Source organism: Arvicola amphibius, chromosome 10 (assembly GCF_903992535.2).
Source record: "Arvicola amphibius chromosome 10, mArvAmp1.2, whole genome shotgun sequence".
NCBI classification, from domain to species: Eukaryota; Metazoa; Chordata; class Mammalia; order Rodentia; family Cricetidae; genus Arvicola; species Arvicola amphibius.
In genome coordinates this window covers 122,296,459-122,322,219 of record NC_052056.1, presented here as the reverse complement: position 1 = coordinate 122,322,219, position 25,761 = coordinate 122,296,459, and the positions used below count along the sequence as shown (strand labels likewise).

Here is a 25,761-nt window from a genome sequence, read left to right as displayed (position 1 = left end):
GAACGAAGGGGACACTGACCCCAAGAACTACTTCCAGCCCTCACCCCACAACAGTTCATTCCAGAGTTGGCTTTCTTTGTTTCCTGGGAAAGTTATTTTCACTTTGCATGATGTAAAAGTATTCTTTTGCAACCAGGTCTCATGATGTAGCCCAGGCTGGTCTGGAACTCATAATCCTCCTGCCTCAACACCTCGAGTGCTGGGACTGCAGGCAGACATGCGTGTTCTTGCACAAGAACACACATGTTCATACACATAGTGCATCAGAACAGGATAGTTAACAAATATATTTGTATTATTTAAAAGCAGCACAAAGGCCGGGCGGTGGTGGCGCACGCCTTTAATCCCAGCACTCGGGAGGCAGAGGCAGGCAGATCTCTGAGTTCAAGGCCAGCCTGGTCTACAAGAGCTAGTTCCAGGACAGGCTCTAGAAACTACAGGGAAACCCTGTCTCGGAAAAAAAAAAAACCAAAAAAAAAAAAAAATAAAAGCAGCACAAAGCTGTCACCTCAGTCCTCAGGAGCCCGAGGCAGGAGAATTGCTGTAAGTTAGAAGTTGGGTTACAGAGTGAACTCAAGGCCAGCCCAGGCTGCATCATGAGCCTCTGTCTGAGAAACAAGGAAATGAAAACAGAGCAGGGATAGGAGCCAGATTCTTAGAGTCCAGCAGGGATCTCACAGCACATAGAAGAAAAATAATAAATCGCATGAAAAAGACATCCACCTCACATTAGGCACACAGACTGAAAACAGACAGGTTTGGTTGCACTGAAGATCAAACCCCAGATCTGGCACACGTCAGGCAAGTCATGAGCTGCATTCCCAGCTCCAGCAGGACACACCGCTGAAGGGAGAGCCAGGAGCTGGAGACCCAGGGGAAGGTGACCACTAAGAGGAAAGTGAGAAGAGCATGGGAGATGGCCCGACAAAGACCCAGCCAGAGGTGCTGGAGGAGGGAAGAAATGTCGAAGCAGCAGGAGCAGTGTACCGACAGGTGGGACGCTCCAGGACTGACTGAGTCACAAGCCCAACAAACCCTGGCTGGGAACAAAGGGAGACTTGCGCCAGAAAGAGTGGCACACAGTGACAAAGAGAGACCTTTATATACACACACAGGTACATTGTGTGTCTGTGTGTTTCTGTGCAACTGTGTATATATGTGCCTGTGTGTGTCTGTGTGTATCTGTATGTGTATGTCTGCGTGTGAGTGTGCCCTTATATGTGTGTCTGTATCTCTGTGTGTATGTCTGTGTGTTTGTATGCATGTGCATTTGTCTGTATGTGTGTCTGTGTGACTATGTGTCTGTGTGACTGTGCGCATGTGTGTCTATATGGGTATACCTGTGTGTGAGTGTGCACTTATATGTATGTCTGTATCTCTGTGTATGTCTATGTGTGCTTGGACGCATGTGTATTTGTCTGTATGTGTGTGTCTGTGTGACTGTGTGTGTGTGTGGTATGAGTGTATATGTGTTACTAGGGATCCAACCCAGTGCTCTGTGCAGGGTAGGTGAGTGCTCTGCCACTGAGCTACATAATCCATCCTGGTTTTTACTTGTTTGTTGATTTTGCTACTGTTTGTTCTAAGATGGGGTATGTGTAGATCAGGCTGTACTGGAACTCACTCTGTAGACCAGGCTGGCCTCTAACTCAGAGAGGCTTGCCTCTGCCTCTCAAGTGATGAGATATGGGATGGGAAGTCCTTTTGTATATGTGTTGCTTTCATTGGTTAATAAAGAAGCTGCTTTCAGCCAATAGCTTAACAGAATATAGCCAGGCTGGAAGATATAGAGATATAGATGTAGTGAGGAGCAGGCGGGCTGCATTCCTGCCCGGCTCCTGTCTACCTGGCTACCGGCTAGCTTATGCCCGGGAAAGATTCAGCACATCTGACCTGGTGGCTGGCTTCATCGCATCTCTCTCTCTGAGCAGAGGCATGGCAGTCTGTCTGACTTAGGAGAGGCGTAGCATCTTACTGAGCCATCTACCTCACTTCCTTCTTCCTGTTCTGTCTACTCCACCCACCTAAGGGGCGGTCTATCAAATGGGCCAGGCAGTTTCTTTATTAGCCAATGAAATCAACTCAAACAGAAGACTCTCCCACATCATATAGATATATAAATATATATATAAATAGATACACACACAAAAACACACACACACACACATATATATATAGAGAGAGAGAGAGAGAAAGAGAGAGAGAGAGGAGAGAGAGAGAGAGAGAGGAGAGAGAGAGAGAGAGAGAGAGAGAGAGAGTAGGCAGAGTCAGTAGCCCTGTGAGAGACAAATGCTGGGGACAGAACTTTACCCAGTAAGCCACAGTCACGTGATGATACACAGATTAATAGAAATAGGTTAGTTTAGGATACAAGAGCTAGCTAGCAATATGTTTAAGCTATTGGCCAAACAGCATTGCGAATACTGTTTATATTTTTTCTATAGTTTCTGTGTGATTACTTTTGGGATGAGTAGCCTGGAATAAACAAGCAGCCTCCCCCAAGAGGGATAAAAGTTGTGTGCCACTGTGCCTGGTCTACTGTGCTTTGGTGATGATGATGATAATTGTGATGATGATGATGATGATGATGATGTTGTGATGTGAGTTCTTGGTGTGGAATCTGCAGAATTTACTGGCTGAGGTATGACCCCAGTCCCTAAAAGAGAATCTTTGGAAAGAGAGAAAACCCCTCTTTAAATGCATGACTGTTAGACAGGCTTCCTGACATCAAGGATAGACTTGGAAGGAGTGGGGAAGAGTCTTCTAAGGTCAGGTACTCCTCTTCTTGGGATGGGGTTACAAAGGATAAACTCAGTTGCAGCTGAAATACAGTAAAAGTTAAAAACTGTGTGGCCCGCACCCAACCTATGAGCCTCCAGCCGATGACAGAGTATGCCAGAGAGCCAGAGGGTCCTCGGGATTGAGTGGCCAGGAGAGCTGTAGCCACTGCCCTACCCTGCAGGGAGAAATCATACTCCATACACTAGTGCAGGGAAAGATCTGAATGCCAACTTAAAGTCTGCTTCCAACAGAATACATTCTTCACCACTGTAAAGTTGAAAACCATAAACTGAACCATCACATACCAGGGACCATCTGTTGTGTGGATAAGGCTCTTGTACTCTGTAAAGATCTATCATATTGGTTTAATGAAATGCTGACTGGCCAGTAGTCAGGCAGGAAGTATAGGTGTAGCAACCAGACTAGGAGAATTCTGGGAAGAGGAAAGACAGAGATGCAGTCGCCAGCCAGACACAGAGGAAGCAAGATGAGAATGCCTCACTGAGAAAAGGTACCAAGCTATGTGGCTAAATAGAGATAAGAATTATGGGTTAATTTAAGTTGTAAGAGCTAGTTAGTAATAAGCCCAAACTAGTAGGACAAACAGTTTATAATTAATATAAGTCTCTGTGTGTTTCTTTGGGACAGAACGGCTACAGGACCAGGTGGGACAGAACCTTCTGTCTACTAATGGTACCCATACGTTTGGCAAGAATTTTCACATAAAACCGAGAAAGCTTTTTAAAAAAGGATTCTAGTTAGACAAGAACAGAGTTAAGTGTAGTTTCTAGGTAACCATCTTTTCTCCAATAGGCTCTGTTTGCTGGTGGCAAGCAGAGGTGCAGCTCCTTTAAGAGAGGCTTCCTGACTAAGCATTAGCAGCAAAAACCCCATAGTTCTTTTTAGAGGCTCTGCCATCAAACATTTAAATGGTTTTTATGAGCAGTCGGCATCAGGCTTCTTGGTGGTAGCATGGACCTAGAAACTCCACAGAGTTGTGACAATAAATCTGGCTCCTGCCAGTACCTCTGCCATGAGACTAGACTCTCAAAAAGCTAAGGAATGGGATGGAACCAACCACCAAAGCCACAGCTTTAATCCTGGCTACATCACTTAGCAGAGTAAAGACTTACATAGTCAGAAAAAGAGAGATACAGTAAAGACAGATTCAGACAAAATAAAACTCTCTAAATGGGTTTATAGTGCTTTAAAAATAGACATAAATTTGGGAGAGAAAAGAAAAAGGATAGAGAAAGTCCTTAAAAAAAATAAATAGAGTAGTTGGGTGTTGAGGATCATGCCTTTAATACCAGCACTTGGGAGGCAGAGGCAGGCAGATCTCTGTGAGTTTGAGGCCAGCCTAGTCTACAGAGTGAGTTCCAAGACAGTCAAAGATACACATAGAAACTTTGTCTGAAAAAAATGAAAAATTAAAAAATAAAAATAAAAGATATAGAGTAAAAAAAAGCCATGTAATGATGGAAAATACACAGAGAATCTAGATACTGTATGTTATTGTGTTGTCTTTGAATTGTTTGACTGCCAAGGAAGGAGCAACAGCTGCTAAAAGACATTTGATTATTAATGCTGCTGAATTAATCCAACCTATATATTTCAAAAATACCTTGACTGCAAAATTAAAGTCAAAAGACATGTTACTTTGAAGAAGAGGTTCTGCTTTTATTTCCACAGGAAATGAGAGGCTGTAGATTCATTCTGGGTTAAGAAAAATCATGTTTGATCAAGGAAGACACCCTGAGAAATCTCCGATGGGAACAGATGATCCAGATGACCCAATGTAGAACTTCCTCTGAGTTCTACATTAAAAACAGCCTGGAGACTGCTAGCTGAGATGATCCAACCTTACAGAATACTCCAGTCAGGCCTTAATCATAATCCTAAATTTTCTTTGGGTCCCATGAGATTATCAGTGCCCCCAATTAGTAGGAAGTAGCCTAGAAAACTACACCCATATTCCCCACAACAGATTATGAATGTTTGTCTTTGTTTAGCATGTTGGTTACAAGTTGTTATGGACAATGGTTAGGAAAAATGCCAAAGGTGATTAGATTCAGGGTCTTGTTTTGAAAAGAACAAAAAGAGGAACTGATGTGGGATAATGCTCTTGTACCCTGTAAAGATTTGTCAATCATATTGGTTTTATAAAATGCTGATTGGCCAGTAGTCGGGCAGGAAGTATAGGTGGGGTAACCGGACTAGGAGAATTCTGGGAAGGGGAAAGACAGAGATGTAGTTACCAGCCAGATGCAGAGAAAGCAAGATGAGAATGCCTTAGTAAGAAAATACCAAGCCACATGGCTTAACCTAGACAAGAATTATGACTTAATTTAAGTTGTAAGAGCTAGATAATAATAGGCTTGAGCTAATAGGTCAAACAGTTTATAATTAATATAAGCCTCTTGGAACTAAACAGCTGCGAGACCAGACAGAAACTCTCAAGTATAATCTGTGCAAACATGGCAGCCATGTGGTCCTGCACTCAGTAAAGGGATAGATGTCAGGATGAGACAGGAACATCACTCAGGATGAACATGCATGAGGGAATCTTCCTAAGAGATTCTTCAGCAGCTGAGGAGATGGCTCAGTCAGTAAAGAGCTTGTCTGGCAAGTATGAGAACCCTTGTGCAGACCTCCAACACCCATGTAGAAAGCCAGGCGTGGGGACACATGCTTGCTCTCCCAGAGATGAGGAGGAGGATCCAGGAGGATCCCTGAGGTTTGCTGGCCATCTATCCTGGCTGAATTGATGAACCACAGCCCAGGGAGAGAACTTAACAAAAAGGAAGGCCCCTGAGACCTGCTCCTGGGAGTATCCCTGGTGTCTGCACATGCCATCACACACATGCCAAGGTCCACAGACCTGATTCCACAAACACAAAGAGGGAATGTCACAGAATACGCAGGGTCCCAGCCCTGCAGCCTGTGACATCGGACGGGATGAAGAAGCATATGGAAGTCACTATGGCATGTACTCCAACAAAACACGGTTGTAAACTGAGGAAGAAAAGAGCTGCCTCTGTTTCTACACTAGAGATGTGCGTCCATCCAGAGAAACAGGTGGGATGCATGGCTCAGGACTTCACCTTCTCCCACACTCATTCTGCTCTGTGACCCCCACCCTGCCATTGCCTACACTGCCCATTCCAATGCTAAGCTCTGCCGCACAGTTGGCTTCAGCCAGTGATGCCAGGGCTGTGAGTTAGCCAGACAGAGCAGAGGCTTAAAATATACATGAGCATATCGGGTCTCTCTGCTTAGCATCTGCCTTTGCCATGAGTACTAGCCTACATTTGCCTAGGTTAGCCCAGGTTAGCCTGCCGGAAGATGAAACACAGACCAACCCCTGACTGCCAATGTCATAATGAGCCTAGCTTGGGGCAGAGCTTCTTAGTTGGCCCACAGACTCGGAGGTAAATGTAGGGCCCAGTGCTGGTTGGCAAAAGTGGCTGGCCTTGGGTAACTGGTTACACAGCACGGATGTGGAAGCTGATGACACCGTGGAGAAAGTGGGTTTGTTTCTGAGCTTTGCTTTAGGCTTTTCAGCCAAAGTCTGTGAGGACAGAGGTCAGCCTTAGCTACCAGATGCCAAGGTCATCTCTGAGGAGGCTCCAGGGTGCAGCTGGGGAGCTGAGGATCTGAGAGGGGACTTGTGCCATAGCCAGGAGAAGGGATGAAGTCAGGCTTCTGGCTCCTAGCTCAGCAGCCCTTCCTGTTACAACAATGACTCCCTGTGATGGGGGGTGGGAACAAATGGTGATCAGTCTCACCCTCATCGGGGAAAGACCCAGTGACTTACAGAGTAGGTGACGCCGCTGGAAGACACAGGCGATGCCTCATTGGTGGCAGAGGAGGTCACAGCCAGAGAAGCCAGGGCAGGGAAGAGGCTCTCCATCTCCGGCTCCTCAGAGAGGTTGTCCTCACTGTCAGCCCGGCCGTGCTTGTCCGTCTCGCCGGGCCAGCCCTCCATCATGGCGCCATCCTTCTCAGGCAGGGCCACGTCCAGGCTGCCAGGGATGGACATGAACTCTTCCATGCTCTCGTTGGCAAGAAGGTCGCTCTCAAGACTATCTTGCACTGCCAGCTCCTCCCGGGGGGCTTCGTCCCGGGAAGTGGTGGCTTCGCTGCTCTGTCCGTCATCTATGCTGCTGTCTCCAGGTCGAAACACAGCAGGGAGGCTGCGCTGGGCATCCAAGACACTGTCTTCGGTGCTAAGGCTGGGCTCGGAGTGCTCGGAGAGGCCGGACGAGAAGTTGTGGGAAGAAGGGTGCCCAGAGTCTGGGGAGCAAGTGCCATTTGCCGGGTTCCCGTTGGGGACTTTGGGCTGTTTCTCCTCTGACCTGCCTTCTACCTCTGTCTGTTCCACCTCATCCACAGACTCAAATACCTGAGGAATGGGACACACAGATACGCAGGTCAGGGTGTGCATGGCAACTCAGTTTAAAGCAGCAACTTAATTTCCAACAACAGGGATGTTTCGGGATGCATTTACATGTAGTGGAAAAGCATGCAGTCAGTACTAAGGCAGCGTGCTCTTCTTAATGAAAGTCAACAACCCAAGTACTGAGATTATATTGGCATCAGTCGGCCACCGCTGGCTCTGAGGTCAATAGGGACATGCAGTTTGGGGAGAAGTTTTCACCATACAGACATCTAATACTTGGGTTTATTTGTGGTTCTCTGTGTCCTTCAGCTGTAGCCCTCAAGGTCACAGAAAACATCAGGTTCCAAAGCCTCACACTGATCTTCTGTGTGGCCACCCTCAACCACAGTTCACTGGGTCTATTTCTGCATTTTTGTGTGCAGTGCTGGGACCTCTTATAGGCTAGGTCAATACACACACACACACACACAAACACACAGATTTTTCTACCCAGAAGGTGACATTCTGTGCATGTTTTTACACTTTTCACTAAAAACAGCTATTTTATTTTTTATGTATGTGTCTATGTGTATATGCCCACATGAGTGCAGGTGCCCTTGGAGTCCAGAAGAGGGCACCAGATTTCCTGGGGTTACATCTGGGTTGTGGGGCACCTCATACAGGTGTGGGGAAGTGAACTTGGGTTCTCTGCAAGAGCAGTTCATGCTCTTAACCACTGAGACATCGCTCCAGACGGCTTTGTGCTTTTCTTTCTGTTTAATGAGGCTCCAGATGGAGTAAGCTTTACTAGTTGAACAATGAATAAATCTGCTGGCGTTTATGTGGGATCTTAAGAACCACCAACTCTTGCTCTACATTAGGTATTTCTGTGTGTGTGAGGTATCCAGAAGGTTCTGGAAGGCCACACAGGAGACTGAAGATTGTAGCACTGCTTGAAGGGAGACAGAGGCGATGGAGACAAAATCAAAGTGCAGGTGTGAGGTGTGACATCTTACAGGAGAGTAGGCTTGTGTTCAGCCTCCGAATTCACAGAGGCTGGGTCCGAGATTCAACCAATGCTGAGTGAAAATACCCCGCAAACCACTGCACCTGCACAGACCGGGCTCAGGCACCTGTCCTTCCTTCCTAATGACACAGCCCGATGGCTATTTCTGCGTCATTTTACACCTGCACTGCTCTGTGAGTGAGCGGAAGAATGCACTGGCCTGTGTACACACCTGTCATTTTTACACAAACAACTGGGATCCTGGCACGCTGATGTCTGCGAAGGCTGCATCCCATCACTGAGGGCTCAGGGAGGCTGCAGGTGCTTATGCGACTTAGAGAGCACACTCCAATACAGCCACAAAAATCCCAAGACAGACCCGGCAGTGGTGGTGCACTCGGGAGGCAGAGGCAGACAGAGCTCTGTGAGTTCGAGGCCAACCTGGTCTACAGAGTGAGTTCCTGGTCGGCTCCAAAGCTACAGAGAAACCCTGTCTTGGAGCTGGGGGAAAAAAGCCCAACACACAACACATCAAGCAGTGAGTGGCTGGTAAATGATGAACATCCAACCCCCTTCAACCCCAGGAGGAAAGGTGGGGCTGGTGTGGATGGGTGGGGCACGAGGGGCGGGGCCTCTGAAAGTCACCTGTGTGCTGCTGCTGGAATCGCTCTGCAGTCGGAGGTTCTGGCGGCCTGAGCTGCAGCTCTGGGAGGACTGAGGCGGACAGGAACCAGAGACACAAAGATGGAAGGTCACACTAGGGGCTCCATTCCTTCTGCCTGGCACAAGCTCCCTCCCAGAGCCTCTCTGCTCCTGGCTGCTCCCTGGAGCCTCCGTGGAGATGACCTTGGCCTCTGGGTCCCACCTTTCAGCCTCCACATTAGAGCACCCCACCTTCAACAAACTTGAGAGCTTCTGGCTAGGATTTATATCCTTCCAGAGCAACAGGTGCAACTCACGGTCCAGTTTTTCTGTCCTACCCTCCCCCACTCTGACCCTAGGCTCTGCCATGCAGTCGGCTTCAGTCAGTCTACTTTGGGTTATTTATCTGAGGACTGTGTAAAAGCAGAGATCTGTCTTAGCTACCAGAACATTCTTGAAAGTACTTGTACATAGTAGGTGTTCAGAACACATTAACTGAACATATGGAGGACAGACCCTACACTGGAATCTGATACTGTCTTCTTAGGGCTGTACCCACACCTCCACCATTCCCACTGTACATGTGTAAGAACTGAGCCCAAAGGGAAGGCACTGGTTAAGAGACTCCTTGTGGGCTTTGAACCTATATCTGATTCTGGAGTTTCCCCAATCCCTCTTACACAAAAGCTAATGGCAAGGCTGCCCCAAGGCTCTGGCAATCTCTCGGACCAGCTGTCCATTACCTCGTTGCTGATGGTAGAGTCCCGGTGCAGCATCCGGTGAAGATGGCTGTCCAGGCTAGCCCCTGAAGAGCACTTGGCCAGGGCGGCAGCGTGGGACTCCCGCTCCCTCTGTCTCACGATAGCCTCACAGCCCAGCCATTCCGACATGGTTTGTGCGTAGCAGGCATGGATCTGTTCATCCACCTGTTAGCACATGTGCAAGTCACGTGAGGTGCTGAGCTCCCTGGACTCTGACCTGTCCACATGCGTGTGATCAGCAACCAACAGATACGAGCTGCATGATGTCCTGTGCTCAGAATGCTATAGAGCAGGCTACTTCATTCCCAGGGGCTAGGGTGGATGGAGACAGATGAGTAGGAGCCAGGGGTTAGGGTGGGATAGAGACAGGTATGGCTACAGAAGGACAAGGGAAGGATTCTTGGGGCACCAGAAATGTACATGTCTGCATACATAGGGAAATAAGTATACACATGCACCAGTGTACACACACCAGCATATACACACACCAGTGCGCGTGTACACACACACACACACACGCATACACACACACCCCACCCACAGAGGTAATTATAGGATGGAGAGGCCTGAGGGAGATAGGTGCTGTACCAGCATTGGTGCTCTGTGACATTACAGGGCATCACGGTTCTGCTGGAGGTCACCATGTGGGAAACTGAGTAAAGGTCACAAGGGTCCCTGTAGTGCTTCCTACAAATGTGCAGGAGTCTGTAGGACCTCAAAATAGGAGGTCAATTTATTTAAAAATTCCCTTGTATCATGTTTCCACCACACAGGTCTTTCCTCGATGTTCCTGCCTCCCCCTGTCACCAGCAACACTGCAATAGGCAAGCAGGGCCCCACAGTATTCAGATGCACAGTGTCCAACTGCGCGGTACCCAGGTGCACACTGCCCATGCACACGATGCCCATCTGCCCAGTACCCAGGTGCACAGTGCCCAGCTACAGGGTACTTGGCTAGGTTCAGTGTGCAGCTTTACAGTGCCTATGTGTACAGTGCCGGGTACACAGTGCCCAAGTCCACAGCACCCAACTCCGCAGCACCTAACTCCATAGCACCCAGCCCCACAGTACCCAGCCCTAAAGCACCCCACTTCTTTCATTGCCCTCACAGGTGACCAACCTCCTTCCTCTCCATCTCCGTCATCCCGAACTGATAGTGGCCCAGAAGGAAGGGCCAAACCGCCCTGCGGATCTCGGGCTGGACACCCCCGTAGTAGATTAGCCGCAGCAGCTCTGGCTCTGGGTAAGTCTGTTTGGGAGGAGCAAAAGGTCTGGTCAACGAAGAAGCCAGTGTGGCCTGCAGCCCTGCAGTCTTGTTTCTGTGGTGAGATCCTGGTGTGAATGAACAAAGCCATATCTTTTGCATCTGGAACATCCCCCAAAATGCCTGTGTTAATGACTTGGTCCCTAGCTAGGCACTATTGGAAGCTCGTGGGGCCTTGAAGAGCTGGAATCCCGTGTCGGTCTTAGGTCACAGTGGGGGAATGGTGGCTCAGCCCCACCCACAGTAAGCCTTTCTGTTTTGCTCCTGTCATGCTGTCCTGTGCTGCATAGGCCCACAGAGCAACCGAGCCCATCAGACTTAAATCTCTACAACTGTGAGTCGGGATAAACAGTTTTTCTCTCTTAAGTTGTTCAGTCTGGAAACTGGTTACAGTAACAGAGAGATGACATAATACAGGAGCCTGCAATTAACCTTAGCACAAGAGGAGCTAAACCAGACAACCCAAACCACCTACCAATGGGGGCGTCAGAGGTCAGGGGAGACACGCATTGCTGTGTGGGGACCGACACAGAATTGTAAGGGCAACCAGTACAGGTATGAGGACTGAGGGGAGGCTGAAGCGTGAGGTGCAGTGGGAAAAAAATAAAGACGTGACTGTGTCTAGGGTGAGCCTGTTTTTATGGGGTGACATCTGAAGGTGGGCACTGTGACCCCAGCATGCAGAGCAGGTCAAGTCGGAAGGTCAAGGTCGTCTTTAGTTACAGGGTTTAAGGCCAACCAACATGAGACCTTATCTAGAATCAAATCAGATAAAGAACCCAAAAGCCAGCAAGAGGAGGAAGGAGAGGAGGAAGAAAGAAGGGGGGAGAGGGAGGAGGCAAGTGTCCAAGGCAGAGCCTAATGAACTAGCCTTTCCCTTTGATTCATACTCAATCTCATCTTGAGTTAGCTTGAAGAAAATTAAAGTAAAATAAAGCAAACTGAACATTTCCAGCCGCCTCTTCTCACACCAACAACCCTCTGCACAGGAAGGGCTTTGGGGGTTTCCTATAGTGCCGCCTGGGCTTTGCTACTTCAAGAAAAGTCATGGGTGCAAGCTTTGCGGCTACAGCATATCCTTGGGCTGCCAAGAGAACTCTGACCACCCAGGTAGATAACGCCTGCATAGTTAGCAATCAGAAAATGGATTATGGCAAGAATGCAAAGTCTTCATCAGAAAAGACTTCCTTTCTTTCAGGGTTGTGGGGAGAATCCCAGGAGAGCCATCTGTATCTCGGCTTTTTTATTCCCTTAGTTTTTATTTTATGTGCCTGGGTGGTTTGCCTGAATAATAACAAGTGCACAATGTGCATGCAATGCCTGCAGAGGCCAGAAGAGAGCATGGGATCCCCGGAGCTGGAGTCATAGATGGTTGTGAGCTGCCACATGGGTGCTGGGAATTGAACCCAAGACCTCTGGAAGAGCACCCAGTGCTTTCAATGGCTGAGCCATCTCTCCAGCCCCCTCACTTGTCTGTTTTTTTTTTTTTTTTTTTTTTTTTTTGATTTTTTGAGACAGGGTTTCTCTGTAGCTTTGGAGCCTGTCCTGGAACTTACTCTGTAGACCAGGCTGGCCTTGAACTCACAGAGATCCACCTGCCTCTGCCTCCTGAGTGCTGGGATTAAAGGCATGTGCCACCATGACCCAGCTACTTTATAAGAGTTATAAAATCACTCATCTCCAGGCTTATCATTTCCTTTTGAGGAAATTTCAGTAGTTGTAGTCTCTAGGGGTGTGTGAGTTCTGTTGTTAGTTTGTTGGTACATACATTTTCATAGTATTTGCATGTTATCTTCCATTCCTCTGCCTGTAGAGTCTACAGTGATGTCTCCTCTTTGACTTCTGACTGTGGTCATCTATGTGCCCTACACACACCCTTGTGGTTCTGATTAAGAAAGTATTTCCCAGTTTCACTGGTCTTTCCTGAGAGGCAGTTTTATTGACATTTCTTATCTCTATTCTCTGTCTGATCTGATTCTGCTTTGATCACTGTACATCCTTCCTCCTGTCTTCTGTTTGCTTCAGGTTCAATTTGCTGACCCCCCTCAAGCATTAAGACAGAAGGTCAAGTTATTGATTTGACATCTTTCTTCATTTTACTTTATAGGTAAAAAAAAAAAAACACCCTGGACCTTTGTATGTATGTATTTTATGTGTATGTGTGAGTACCTGCATGAGGTTATGTGCACTATACGCATGCCTGGTGCCCTCAGGGAACTGGAGTCACAGGCCACTGTGAGCTGCCTGCTGTGAGTGCCGGGAACCAAATTCAGGTCCCCTCCGACAAAACCAGTGCTCTTAACCACTGAGCCATCTCTCCAGCCCCTAGACCTCTGTAACACGATGCTATGCTAAATTTTAACACTTATCATTTTATTTATGGTCTTGTCTTCCGTCGCTTGCAAATGCCATAACTGTAATTGTTTGCTACAATGAGAAGAGATGACAATGAAAACAGAAAATCCAGTTCCTGGGCTCCTGGATCCATTAGACTCCATTTCCCAGCCTCCTATGTAGCTCAGTGGGGTCATAGGACAGTTTCTGGCCAATGGGTGTGAGGGGAAGTAATGGAAGCTATTTGCAGGACTGGGCAGGAGGGGAGGGAAGTTGGTAGGTTCCCACAGGCTTCCCTAGAGATGCTGAGTGCCAGGGAATGGCAGGTTCACGAGTCTCCCCAGGTAAAAAGAGATGTGCACCCACTGACACGGCTCCCAGGGCTGTTCAGAGAGAAATAAGCCCAGTGTTGCCTGGCAACAAGAAAACAGGTACTGTTTGTTCCTGGGACTCAATGTACCCAGCACAGGAAGGTGGTTAAACCTTGAGAAAGGGCCAGGCAGTGGGAAGGGAGTAGGAAAAGCTGGAGACTCTCTGGTTCATCTATTGTTTCATCTAATTTGACCTTAAACTGGTGTCTCCCAAATTGGATCACGGAAGCACTCCAGGGACTTTAGAAACACAGGCGTGGGCTCCACTCCCGGAGATGCAGGCTCTGCCAAGCTGGAGCCGAGTCTAGAAGCCAGTCAGTTCTGCAGCTCCGCAGGAACCAGCAGGCTCACACTGTGGCCGTGGGAGGTTGCAAGAGTACTCTGGCTTATCTGTTTCACATTTTAATACACAGCAATCTACTTCTAGGAACCCATTCTCAAAATCAAAATGCCAGCCGTACAGACGGGCATGTGCCAAGTGCTGCTGCCGCTGCTCCTGTACCACTGGACATGAGTCTTTAAAACGAGTGGGAAGAAAGCCAGGCCTGGTGCAGGTCTGCAATCCAACCCCAACACTACGGAGACTGACGTGGGCGTGGGGGGGGTGAATTCAAGGCCAGCCTAGGCTATCTAGTGAGATTCCCACCCCACCCCCCAACCCAGGCAATAACAAATTAGAAGGAAAAGGGAGCGAGGGAGGAAGGGAGGGAGGGAGGGAGGGAGGGAGGGAGGGAGGGAGGGAGGGGAGAGAGAGAGAGAGAATTCCTGTCAGCAGGAATTTAAACTGTGGGCCATCCACAAAGTGCTGAGCTCTGGCTCACTATTTCTTTGAGATCTGGAAGATGGGTCTGAAAGCAGAGCTGCTCACTGAACCGCAAGCAGAACGCTAACAAGGTATAGAAGACACCGCCCATCTAGAGGCCAAGAGATGGCTCAGCAGGTAGAGGCACTTGCTACCATAGCAACCTGGTCTCAACATGGTGGGAGGAGAAAGCTGGCATCTGCAAGCTGTTGTCTGCCGACCTCCATGTGCACACTGTGGCATCTGCATGCCCTGCACATACAAAATGAAATAAATACTTAAAAAATTTAAAAAATATAGAATAAGGTTTAGGCATATATATTAAGCTATGGCTAGCTAAATATTGCAATATTATATATACATTTCTATAACTCTATAGTTATAGATGATAGATAACTTTAGAAAGTCTATGTATATATAATAAACACAGAAATACATAAGAGCTGTATAATATGCAGTTAGGCATAAATGTATCTTTACAAAGTATATTTAAAAATCTTGATGAACTATATTACTGTATATGACTTATATGTCTTTTTTGTTTGTTTGAGCCCTGGCTGTGCTGGAGCTTGCTTTGTAGACCAGGCTGGACTTGAACTCACAGAGATCCACCTGCCTCTGCCTCTCGAGTGCTGGGATTAAAGGCGTGTGTCATCATGCCTGGCTTTGACTTGTATATTGTAAAGTGTTCTGTACATACACATCTGTGGGTCAGCTCTAGGATCTCTATGTTGGTGCTATGGCTAGCTCTGATTGCCAACTTGGCAAAGAAAAAGAAAGTATTACCCGGGAGATGAGTCCCTCTGGGCTCTGGTCATGCCTCTGGGGGATTAGCTTAATTATGTTAACCAGTGTGGGAAGACCTATCTTCATTCCCTAGGCTGGGGACCCCACTATGCAAATGGAGCTGCCTGCAATCACCCTTCTGTTTCTTGCCAGTGGATGAGACAGGAACAGCCACCTCATGATCCTGTAGCCTCGACTTCCCCACAAAAGTGGAACAGATGTGGAACTGTAGTGAAGATCAACCTTTACACCTTTAACTTGCTCATGTCGGGGTATTTACGACAGCAATGGGAAGGGAAACCCAGACAGCGGTTGCATTTCCACACATCTTTGTAACTGTAGGTACAGAAGCAAAGACACGGGCACAGATGGACAGCACTGGAGCAGGTGCCCAGGGCAGCCCGAGACAGACAGACAGTGTTGGAGCAGGTGCCCAGGGTAGCCCGAGACAGACAGTGTTGGAGCAGGTACCCAGGGCAGCCCGAGACAGACAGACAGTGTTGGAGCAGGTGCCCAGGGCATCCCGAGACAGACAGACAGTGTTGGAGCAGGTGCCCAGGGCATCCCGAGACAGACAGACAGTGTTGGAGCAGGTGCCCAGGGCAGCCTGAGACAGACAGACAGTGTTGGAGCAGGTGCCCAGGGTAGCCCGAGACAGACAGTGTTGGAGCAGGTGCCCAGGGCAGCCCGAGACAGACAGACAGTGTTGGAGCAGGTGCCCAGGGCAGCCCGAGACAGACAGACAGTGTTGGAGCAGGTGCCCAGGGCAGCCCGAGACGGACAGACAGTGTTGGAGCAGGTGTCGAGGTCACCACCCAAGGCCCACATGTGCCCCAAAGAAGCTGTGAATTCAGTCAACACACAACCATGAACTTACTCAGAACTTTATGCTATGAACTCAGGTGAACCCAGAACTCACAAAGTGGCCGAGACTGGCCTCAAACTCACAATCCCCCTGCTTCAGCTTTATGAGGGCTGCAGTGACAGCTGTGTACCACCCTGCTCAGTCCAACTGTTTCCTTTTCTTCTCTTCTAGGTTGAACATCCCAGTCCCTAATGCTTGGGCCCTGAAGAGTTTTACATTTCAGATTTTCTTGGATGTTTAAATATTTGCATGTGTGTGTGTGTGTGTGTGTGTGTGTGTGTGTGTGTGTGTGTGTGTGAACATATAATGAGACATCTATGGGATGGGTCACGTCTAAACACAAAATCCATACGTTTAACATACACCTAGACTCATGGCAAGTCACTTTATACAGTATTTTTAGTGTGTGGTGTTTGTGGTATGTGAGGTAAGGTCTGGGATTTTCCATTAGGTATCATGTCAGTGCTCAAGAGTTTCCATTTCAGAACATTCTGTATGGGGTTTGGGATTGGTAAGCTGTACCTATGAATGTTTTCTGACCTCCCTCAGTTTCAGCTGGATGGGGCTCAAGTTAGCTGTGTGTCTTGGGACTTGACGGTCATGTTCAGACAGGCACGTCTACCTGGGTCCCTGAGTCTGAGCTGACAAGATGGCCTCGCTCCACTGCCCTCTAGTGCACCAGCCCTGCCCTGCTCACCGTGCTGTCCTGGATGTACTGCTCCCAGATGCTGGCTGTCAACCCCTGCCCAGCATCACAGGGCAGGTCTGGAGACACAATCATGTGATTGACCAGGGCCGACAGGTGGGTCCTCACGGTGGACAGGTGTCTGCAGTAGGCAAGCCCTGGCCCAGGAGGGAAGGCAGACATTATCTTCTACCCAACACGCTTCATCCAGTCTCTCCTGGATGCTCCATGTGGCTGTCCTGTTACCCACCCCCATCTTCAGGACCCCCCAACCCAGAAAAGTCTCACCATCCCCTTTCTAGACAAAGAAAGCAAGTTGAGGATGCTATCACTGGTGGCTTGACTGTTAACCCGTAGGGATACTTTTGTATTTAGTTGGATACCACCCCCCTCTGTTGAGAGTTAAAGTAATTCAAAGATGTGCAGTGGGCAGAGAAGGGACAAGAAGGCAGGGGAAGTAAGGACTTCAAGGCTCACTCTGGGTCTGCCTCCCATTCACATAGGAATAACAAAGGCCAGATGCAAACAGAGTCACTGCTGGGTGGAGAAGGGAGCCTGGGAGATGCCGAGTGCTCTGCCTGCTGTCCCAGATGGTCCTGTCCCCTCAGGATCACCCTGCCTGAGCACCCTCATCCACTCTGCCTGGCACACGAGGCCCTCAGTCAGTGCTTGCTGAAGACCATAGCAATAGCAGAGCCCAGTACTCACATCCGTAGAAGGCCCTGGAAAGGATCTGGTACTTCATGTTATCACAGAGCAGCTTCAGTGGAGCCCTGCGGGGGGAGAGGGGACAGAGGGCCACACACTGCTTAGCTGTGCTGCAGAAGAACCATCTCCACACAGAGATCAAAGTCACTGCTAGGGTGGAGAGAGGCTGCTGCGGCTCCCACTCACACACCCCTTCTCCGTCAACCCCCAGGATTCCCTGGGGGAGTCGCCCCTGCAGTGTGCCTCTGTGGCTTGGATTCAGGTGGATGATAACCCAGCATATGACCCTGGCTAAGAAGTGGTCACGTGACCCAATCCAAGCCAATGAGAATCAGCCTTGGGATTTTTGCTGCATCTACCTAGAAACACACGCTGTCTTCTAGGTAGCTTCTAAGCCAGAGGGATACATAGCAGTGGTTGCTGGAAATCATCTTGGTCATCACCAGGAGGACCAGCCCAAGAACAGACCACCTTAAAGGCTCACCCATCCCTATCTGAAGACCCCGAGAACAGACCACCTTAAAGGCTCACCCATCCCCATCTGAAGACCTCGAGAACAGACCACCTTAAAGGCTCACCCATTCATATCTGAAGACCCTGAGAGCTATTCCCATTCTGAGCATCTGGGGCCAGCCAGGTCTAAAGCTGCTGTACCCCTGTCCCTCTCAATCATGCTAGTACATTTTCTTTCATTTCTATTTTCTTTTCTTGATTTTTTTTTTGAGACAGGATCTCATGATATAACCCAGGCTGGCTTGGAACCCACAATCCTCCTGCCTCAGCCTCCTGGGTGCTGGGATCACAGACCTACTCCAATATACACACTTCTTTTTTTCTCTTGAACCAGTTTGAAGTGATCTGCTGTAAAGTGGCCCATGGATTTGGCCCATGGACCGCACAGGAGGCAGGGCTCAGAGTCACTGCTCTCTGCACAGTGCTCCTGAGGCTGTCTGGAGTGTAAAGAGAAGACCAAAGCCTAGCATGGCTGGGGAGACCGAGGAGGGCTGTGTGCTCTTACAGTGGACAGAATGGAAGAATCCTTATGCATCTACCCTGAAGATATCCCAGGGATAGCAGACAGACCCAGGAAGCGTGCTGGCAAGAAAGCATGGCTGAAGTCCTGGGTATTTACATGGAGGGAGTCCCTCTTCCTGCCCTCAGGATGTGAGACTTGGTCTTGCTCAAGGTGCATACAAGTAAGCAGTTCCTCGGAGGCTTGACACTCTGCATGGAAGCGAGCACCTCATGATGCAGGTATGTAAGTCAGATGTTCTGAGAGCAGGCACTGGGAGAAGTATCATTGCTCAATGGTCCATGATGACTACTTATTAGTTCCTTCTAACGACCCTACTAAGTTAATGTTTCGTGGAGGAGCACACAGAACAATGACCATCCTTAAATAATATTTCTGGCTCTTAGTGTAGGCTTGGCCTGTATTTCTTGGCCTCCCTGTGAGCGGGGCCACTGAGTTGGAACAGAAATGCCATTGCCTCTGATGTTGTGACTAGTGACAACCAAGTCGATGACCTTTAGAAAGCAGAGCCATGGCAGACTTATATAGCATTTGGGACATGTCAGCGTTTACTGTAGAAAGCCATTGATGTTTTAGGGCTCTTTGTTACTGCAGCAGAACCTTACCCTGACTGACCCATGGGAGGGAATTCCAGTGCCTACAACTACACACGGCTATGATTTAAACCTTGGGGGATCCACAGGCCACGTTCACACCTCCCAAAATTTGGGCGTCAGTGCTTCAAGCGCCTCCATGTACAGCCTGAGCCCCACGTACCTCTCATGGTTGCAGCCATTGGTTGAGCCGCCATCAGCCGAGCCGCTTTGTGAACAGGAAGAGCAGGAGGACTTCCGAGGACTGGGTTGCCATAGGGATGGAAGATTGTTCACAGAGACATCCATCAGGTCCTGGGGCACTGTGGTGGGTAGTGGGTGGAAAGGGGGCCCGGCAATAACCTTGGTTAAACCAACATGGGTTACAGAAACTTGACCCCAAAGCAAGCAGCTCCCTCAAAGCTGGCTCAGGGGCAGAGAGGATAGGAGTATGACTGTCCCAAATGTGCCCAACCACAATCTGATGGAGTCCCGGAGCCTGCCTGATTCAGTGAAAACCACCACCAAGCTTCAGAGACTCCGGCTGCAGAGCAGCCAAAGGCGGAAGTAGAGAGGAGGCAACCAGAGCCGGAAGCCTGCAGACAACCCCACCTCGCCATGCCCTCATTCAGGTCTGCTCACAGGAAGGTGGCATAAGGGAAGGGGAGCCTACTGGGCGCTCTTGGGGAAAGGTTGGGCCCTGAGTTCCTATGCCTCTAAAGGAGCTTGTGTGGTCAGAAGGAAGGAACCAATCTCAAAACATAAGCGGAGTCCCCAGGGCCTGGGTGGGGGTGAGGGTAGCGCTGTTCACACTCCTGAACTAGAAATCACCTTCAACAGGTGACTCAGGTGGGGGAGGGGCTCCTTAAAAAGCCATATGCCCATCTAGTACCCCCCCCCCCCGATATCCTGGAGACAAAATCCTCAAATACACCCAATTTCTCTCCTTCCACGATGTAGATTCTGGGGGTTCAGGCACGGTGGCCTTTACTTGCCGAGTTGTCTTGTTAGCCCAAGACCTGTTTTTCTCCTGCTGTTTTCCAGTCAAGGACATAAAACCATGCCCAGCTCTTGGGCTGTACAGAAGGGGCTGGATCTGGTCCCTGGGCACGGGTTTGGGGAGCCCTGCTCTAGGACACGAGATGCGTGCTCATCCTCTTACCTGCTATGGCCTCTTAGGACAACTGCTCTCACCTAGGCTCTTTCCCTGAGCCCAGAGAGGGGGGGAAAGACTCACACTCTTGTTCCCTCTCCTTGTTACCAGAGCTCTGCGGCTGACTGGGCCATGCTGACCCACACAACAGAGAAGCATGCTGGCTACAGAGTGAGGCTCTCGTACCCACCGACGGTGTACGGCTCCCCTCTCTCCTCACAGACTCAGAAAATACCCCAGTTCTCAGGCTGACTCAGGGAGGCACAGGGCAGCAATTGTGCCTCCAGCACTCACGCCGTGCGGTCAGCACCCGCGAGTCACGGAACCTAATGGCTGCCTTCTGCGGGGGTGGGGACCAAGAGGCATGAGACTGTTCGTTTCTTTCCTTTATCCGTTTTCCTTGGGAGCAGACTCAAATGGTGACATCAAATGGTGACATAGCTGAAGAGGAACCCAGCCCAGGAGAAGGGGACCTGGAACCAGACATTACTGGGGGGCTGCTCCTTCACACTCGGTGTGGGGATGGTGAGGTACCCTCTGGTTTGTCCCCACTGGATCCCCCTGGCCACCACCAGAACGGACTGGCCAGCAGCAAGCATCATCCAGGCAGGACCAACGGACACGGGTCGAGGGCTGCCCAAAAGATCAAGGGTAACTTGAGACAGAAAACAAAAAGAATCAGTGAGGAGGGAGAGCTATGGTGGGTGGGACAGAGACCAACAGAGAAACCAGCTCCCCTCGGCTCTAACCCTCCCCGGCTCTGCTCCACATATATTGTGCGGATTAGAGAAGAAAACACGGGACATTTATAAATTGCCCACCCAGTGCCAGGCACTAGATCAGGTTTGCCATTTTTCCTTGGTGACCCGTGTTTCAGAAATAACAGAGATTCTCAACAGTGGCAATAACAGCAGTAACGGGGAGAGCTAGGGCCTGTTTCTCTTTGAGACTTGCACTGCTCAGCAGCCCTGGCCAGCCTCAAACTCACATTCCTCCTGCTTCAGACTCCTGAGAGTTGGATTACAGCGTGCTCCATCACACCTGGCTCAATCCAGGCTTGTGTATGTGTGTGTGTGTGTGTGTGCGCGCGCGCACATGTGCATGCACATGTATGTTTGAACAGGTGCACACGTATGTGTGACTAAGTGCATGTTTGCGCAATGCTTGTGGAGGCCAGAGGTCAGCCTCAAGGGTTGTTCTCCAATACCATGTATTTTGGCTTTTGAGACAGTCTCTCACTGGCCTGGAACTTGGCAAGTAGAATAAGCTGGCTGGCTAGCAAGACCCAGGGAACTGCCTTACTCTGACTCCCTAGCACTGGGTAGCAAGTGCCTGCCATTATACCATGCCCGCTTCACATGTGTGTGGATGCACGCGTGTGAGCACTTTAGTGTTGCATGCACAAGTATGCATGCAGAGGTCAGAGCAAGATCTGGGGGTTTTCTCTATTCCTTGTCACTCCTTGTCACTTTTTATCCCACCGAGGGTCTCTTACAACTTGAAGGCTTGCCATTTTGGCTGTGTGATTACCCAGGGAACACATGGGGTTTGCCTTAGCTCTGTCCCCCAAAGTTGGGGTTATGGGCATGTGTAGTCAAGCTTGGCTTTCTATTAGATATTTGAACTCAGATCTTTGTGCTTGCATTGGCTCCTCAAAACTCGCACTGAGATACTGGTAAGAGGGTCACACAGCGGCTAGCGTGACCTGTTCAGCGTGGGCTGGATGCCTGCAGCAGACCGCCCATTTCACAGACAAGGACAAAGAAGGCCAGGGAAGGATGAGAAGAAACCTGACCATGTCACACCAGGCTTCCAGAGCCCACGGCACTGTCACTATTAATGTCACCTCCTGCCCAGTGGGTGCTGTCGGTTCTCATTTGGGGGGAGGTGGGAGGCACTGGGCCACTTATGGCTTTGAGTTCCCTTTGCTGGCCCCAGCTGGCTACTTATAACTTTTGGAGCAGATCTTAGGAGGAGCCGGTGAGTGCAGGGTGGAGGGCTGCTTACCAAATTCAGACTGCATGCCAGGGTAGATGATGCGGAACACGTAATCTGTGGCTTCGTCATCCTCTTTATCTGATGATGTGGACTCTGAGGACCCCTGCGGGCTCCGCTTGCGCAGCTTAGGAAATACCTTCCCCTGCAGGAACACATTCCAGGGCAGACTTCAGAGCCATCTGTCCCCATGCCCAGCAACACTGCGGGTCTCACAGTGGGGCCCAGTGACACCCCATGGCACCTCCTCCGCCTTCTTAAGACCCCCACACCTCACCTTTCCTCGCTGTGACCAAAGTGGTGGGTCCAGCTGCCCGTGCGGAAGCAATCCATTCTCCAGGCAGGAGAGGAACTGTAACAGGTGCCCACCCTTGGGGAAGCGGAAGGGCGGCCTCTGGATTCCATCCTGGCTCACCAGCACGACAGTCCCACCGCTGTCCACTGCCACCACCACCACCAGACAAGAGAGAACGGCAGGTGTCACTGAGAAGCATGGTGCAGTACCAACATATGCATCCATCCCCAGGACCAACCAGGTCAGGGGAGCCACTCTGAGGCTCTGGGTTGTAGGTGACTGCTAAGAGCATGTATTTGACACCTAATGCATACCAACATTGTGTATTAAAAGCTCCGTCTTACTGTAACCCCCAGAATATCCCTGCAAGGCTTAGCTATGATCACCTATTTCACAAGGGACAAAACCAAGGCTCAGACAGGTTTTGTATCATCCCCAAGGTCACACAGCTGGTAAGTTGCAAAGCCTGGACAGGAACCAAGGTCTGCCTTTGTAAAGGGGATTAAGCCATTGAGTTCCATACCGAGATGAGGCGCAGTGCACCCTGTTTGTTCTATATGTACCTTCTTCCGGTTTTAATGGAATATACGGGTTACTGATCTCAGGTCTGCGTATCACTGATCTTGGACTCAGAAAGATATGGGTTTAAGTCCTGTCTCCAGAGTCAACAGTCTGTCACTTTGTATGTGACTGCACGAGGCCACCCTGTCACTAAGTGGTTACAATGGTTCAGAGCAGCACACTCAGGAAGGTAAAGCCATTTGCTTGAGGAGACACACAGGTGTCCTGTGATGCTAAATGAAGGAACGGGGTGAGGTGGTGAGTGGGAACAGGTATCCACGGTGGACGCCTAGCCACCCGCTGTCTCTGTGTCCCTACCTTGCTGGTGGCAGTGAAGGTAAACAATCTCCTCTAAGCGGATGGTCACAGCGTAGTCCCAGTAGACGCTGGAAAGAGAAAGTGGGGGAGACTGCAGGAGACCAGAAGAACAACGCAGGGGCACCTCTGCCTTCACCAAGACCCACTTGTCCCAGTATCTGGGTCCCCAGACTATCCAGCCATCCTCCCCTTCTTTTGTTCTCAGTACCTCAACTTTCTAAAGAATCCTCCTTCTCCCTAGCTACATGGTTACCTGAGGGGAACTCTGCCAACTCTCTACCCTGGGTCTCTGGGATGATCACCTGACCCAGGCTGGCCAGTCAGCACTGACTGTGATCACATGACCCAGGCCGGCCAATCATCACTGAGTGGTCACAGTGATTAATGCATGATTGGCACCATTACTCAAGCACAATCAGTGGGCAGGAACGATTCTATTTATGCCCAGACAGCCCAGGAAGAGCTCCTTGCTGCCCAGGGATGTTCAGACCATGCATGGAAGGTCAGGAAAGCAAAAACAGGATGAGTCAGGCATGGCCATTCAGGTCCCTGGGTCCAGCCTGTGGTCTCCTGCCTTTGGGTTCCTTGGATCATTGGGCAAATGCTCCAGTTAGCTTGGACTTGACATTTTTGTACCTGGAAGTTAGGTAGCTATGCTAGCCCAGAACCTTCCCTCCAGGCCACCATGTGACCACAGGCAGAAGTTAGAATGGCCACTCCCAGCTCTGACCTTAAATGGGTAGGTAGTATGACTTGAGGGTTAATCTAAGCCTCAGTTTCCTGGACTATAAAATGGAGGTTCCAATAAGATCCCTACTGTAGTGTTTCTCTGGGGATTCAATAGAACCTTCATTTGAAGGACTCAACCCAGGGGCCCCCCATACAGTCAGCTCTACCAGATGGGTCCCAGGGATAGAGCTCAGGTTGTCAGGGTTGGTGGAAGGCACCTTTGCTCCGTGTGCCATCTCACTGGTCCTGGAGAGCAGATGTATGGATGTGATGGCCTCCCCCACCCCCACCCCCACCCCCACCCAGGCTCTGCCACTTTGTCTCCGGGTGCTCCCAAGGCTGGTGTTCTTTCTGAGGCCACAGCAGCAAGGAGGCTAGTAGGTAACCATGCCAACCAGGTAGAACGGCAGGCAAGGCCATCCTCCCCCTGAGAAGAGAGCCCCTTGTGCTTAGGGGAGTGGAGGGGACTCATCTGAAGTTCTCTTACCTCTTCTCATAGTCCAGGTCCCCCACAGACCCATTCATCAGCTGGTTGGGTGTCCACTTCAAGGTCATGACATCAGCCGTCTGGTGCAGGGACAGGTACCCCGGCACAGCTTCCATATCATCTCTCTGAGGAGAGGCGGAGAGAGAGGAGAACTCAGGCCAGGGCACGTTGCTGGACACAGAAGCAGAACCCAAGGGTTGAGCTGTGGGTGCCACCACTTGGAAGCCACTCGGCATCCTTCCCGGTGCCGTGTTGAGCAAAGCCACCTGCAGCCGGCCATCCAGGGTGAGCTTGGCAGAGTCCAGCTGCGAACGCTGCTCACCCCAGCACTAGTGCCCCTACCTCTCCCTCTTGAGATTGAGACTGTCTCCACCCCAAGGTTCCTCTGGACCCGGTAAAGGAGGCTGCGGCTCCAACATTGCCCCCTTTACAAAGGCCTGGATCCAGGCCAGTCTTGGGGTAAAGAGAGGGCAGTAACCTGCACCGCACCCCATAGGTGTTACCCAGAAAACCTTCCTCCCAGCACTCCTCTGTGCTTCCACCCTGCAGCCCAATCTTCCATCTACCCAGATTCTGCTCATGGGCCCTCTCACCCACTTCCCACCACTCCAAGTAAGAGGGTGGGCAAGAAAATGTTCCCATCTCTCTTCCGGGAAGGAGCCCTCCACTCCTGAGTCACAGTCTTATCTGTCCCCGATTTGGGACACATCTGATTTCCTGTGGCATCTCACAGCTGTGAAGTGGCTGTCGCTGCATGATCACACGCAGGCTCTGTCTCATCTCTGTCAATCACTCCTCCGTTGAGCTTGGCAGGGCTGTTATTTTGCAGGGAGGACGTGTGAGTCCGTTTTAAGCATCTCCTGACAGAGGAGCCTGTGAGTCAGCTTTAAGTGACAATGCTGTTGTGACGTGGCCCTGAGAACAGGGTGACCATCCATTTTTCATCTCCCCAGGTCACCCGGCCCCAGATCCCCTTGGAAGGCAGGGATGGCATGGTCCATGGGCCTTCAGACCCTCATTGGAGATAAAAGCATTCACTCTGTGCTTACCGGAACTTCTGGGTGAGAGGTGACCAAATTTTTTGTATTGAGAGACTGACAGGAAATGCTTAAGGCTTTGTGAGCCATATATAGATCATGACAACCACTTGTCTCTGCCACCAGAGCCTGGTATGGTCGTGTTTCAATATCTGGATGACTCGTATTCTTTCTCTCTCTCCATTTCCCTCCTCT

The 25,761-nt window shown here is 50.0% G+C and overlaps 1 protein-coding gene across 1 annotated transcript in view; it reads right to left on the bottom strand.

Moving 5' to 3' along the window:
- The window catches only part of Sgsm1 (small G protein signaling modulator 1), a 52,094-nt gene that overhangs the window by 15,736 nt on the left and 10,597 nt on the right, over window positions 1-25,761 (bottom strand). Inside the window, exons 8-19 of the mRNA XM_042055866.1 lie at window positions 24,530-24,654; window positions 23,314-23,381; window positions 22,417-22,580; window positions 22,152-22,284; window positions 20,635-20,799; window positions 19,176-19,314; window positions 17,387-17,451; window positions 16,691-16,836; window positions 10,692-10,820; window positions 9,554-9,736; window positions 8,814-8,882; window positions 6,599-7,186 (exon numbers count right to left, since the gene is read on the bottom strand). Coding sequence (XP_041911800.1) covers window positions 6,599-7,186; window positions 8,814-8,882; window positions 9,554-9,736; window positions 10,692-10,820; window positions 16,691-16,836; window positions 17,387-17,451; window positions 19,176-19,314; window positions 20,635-20,799; window positions 22,152-22,284; window positions 22,417-22,580; window positions 23,314-23,381; window positions 24,530-24,654 — 1,974 coding nt within the window. The remainder of the gene's footprint in view (window positions 1-6,598; window positions 7,187-8,813; window positions 8,883-9,553; window positions 9,737-10,691; window positions 10,821-16,690; window positions 16,837-17,386; window positions 17,452-19,175; window positions 19,315-20,634; window positions 20,800-22,151; window positions 22,285-22,416; window positions 22,581-23,313; window positions 23,382-24,529; window positions 24,655-25,761) is intronic.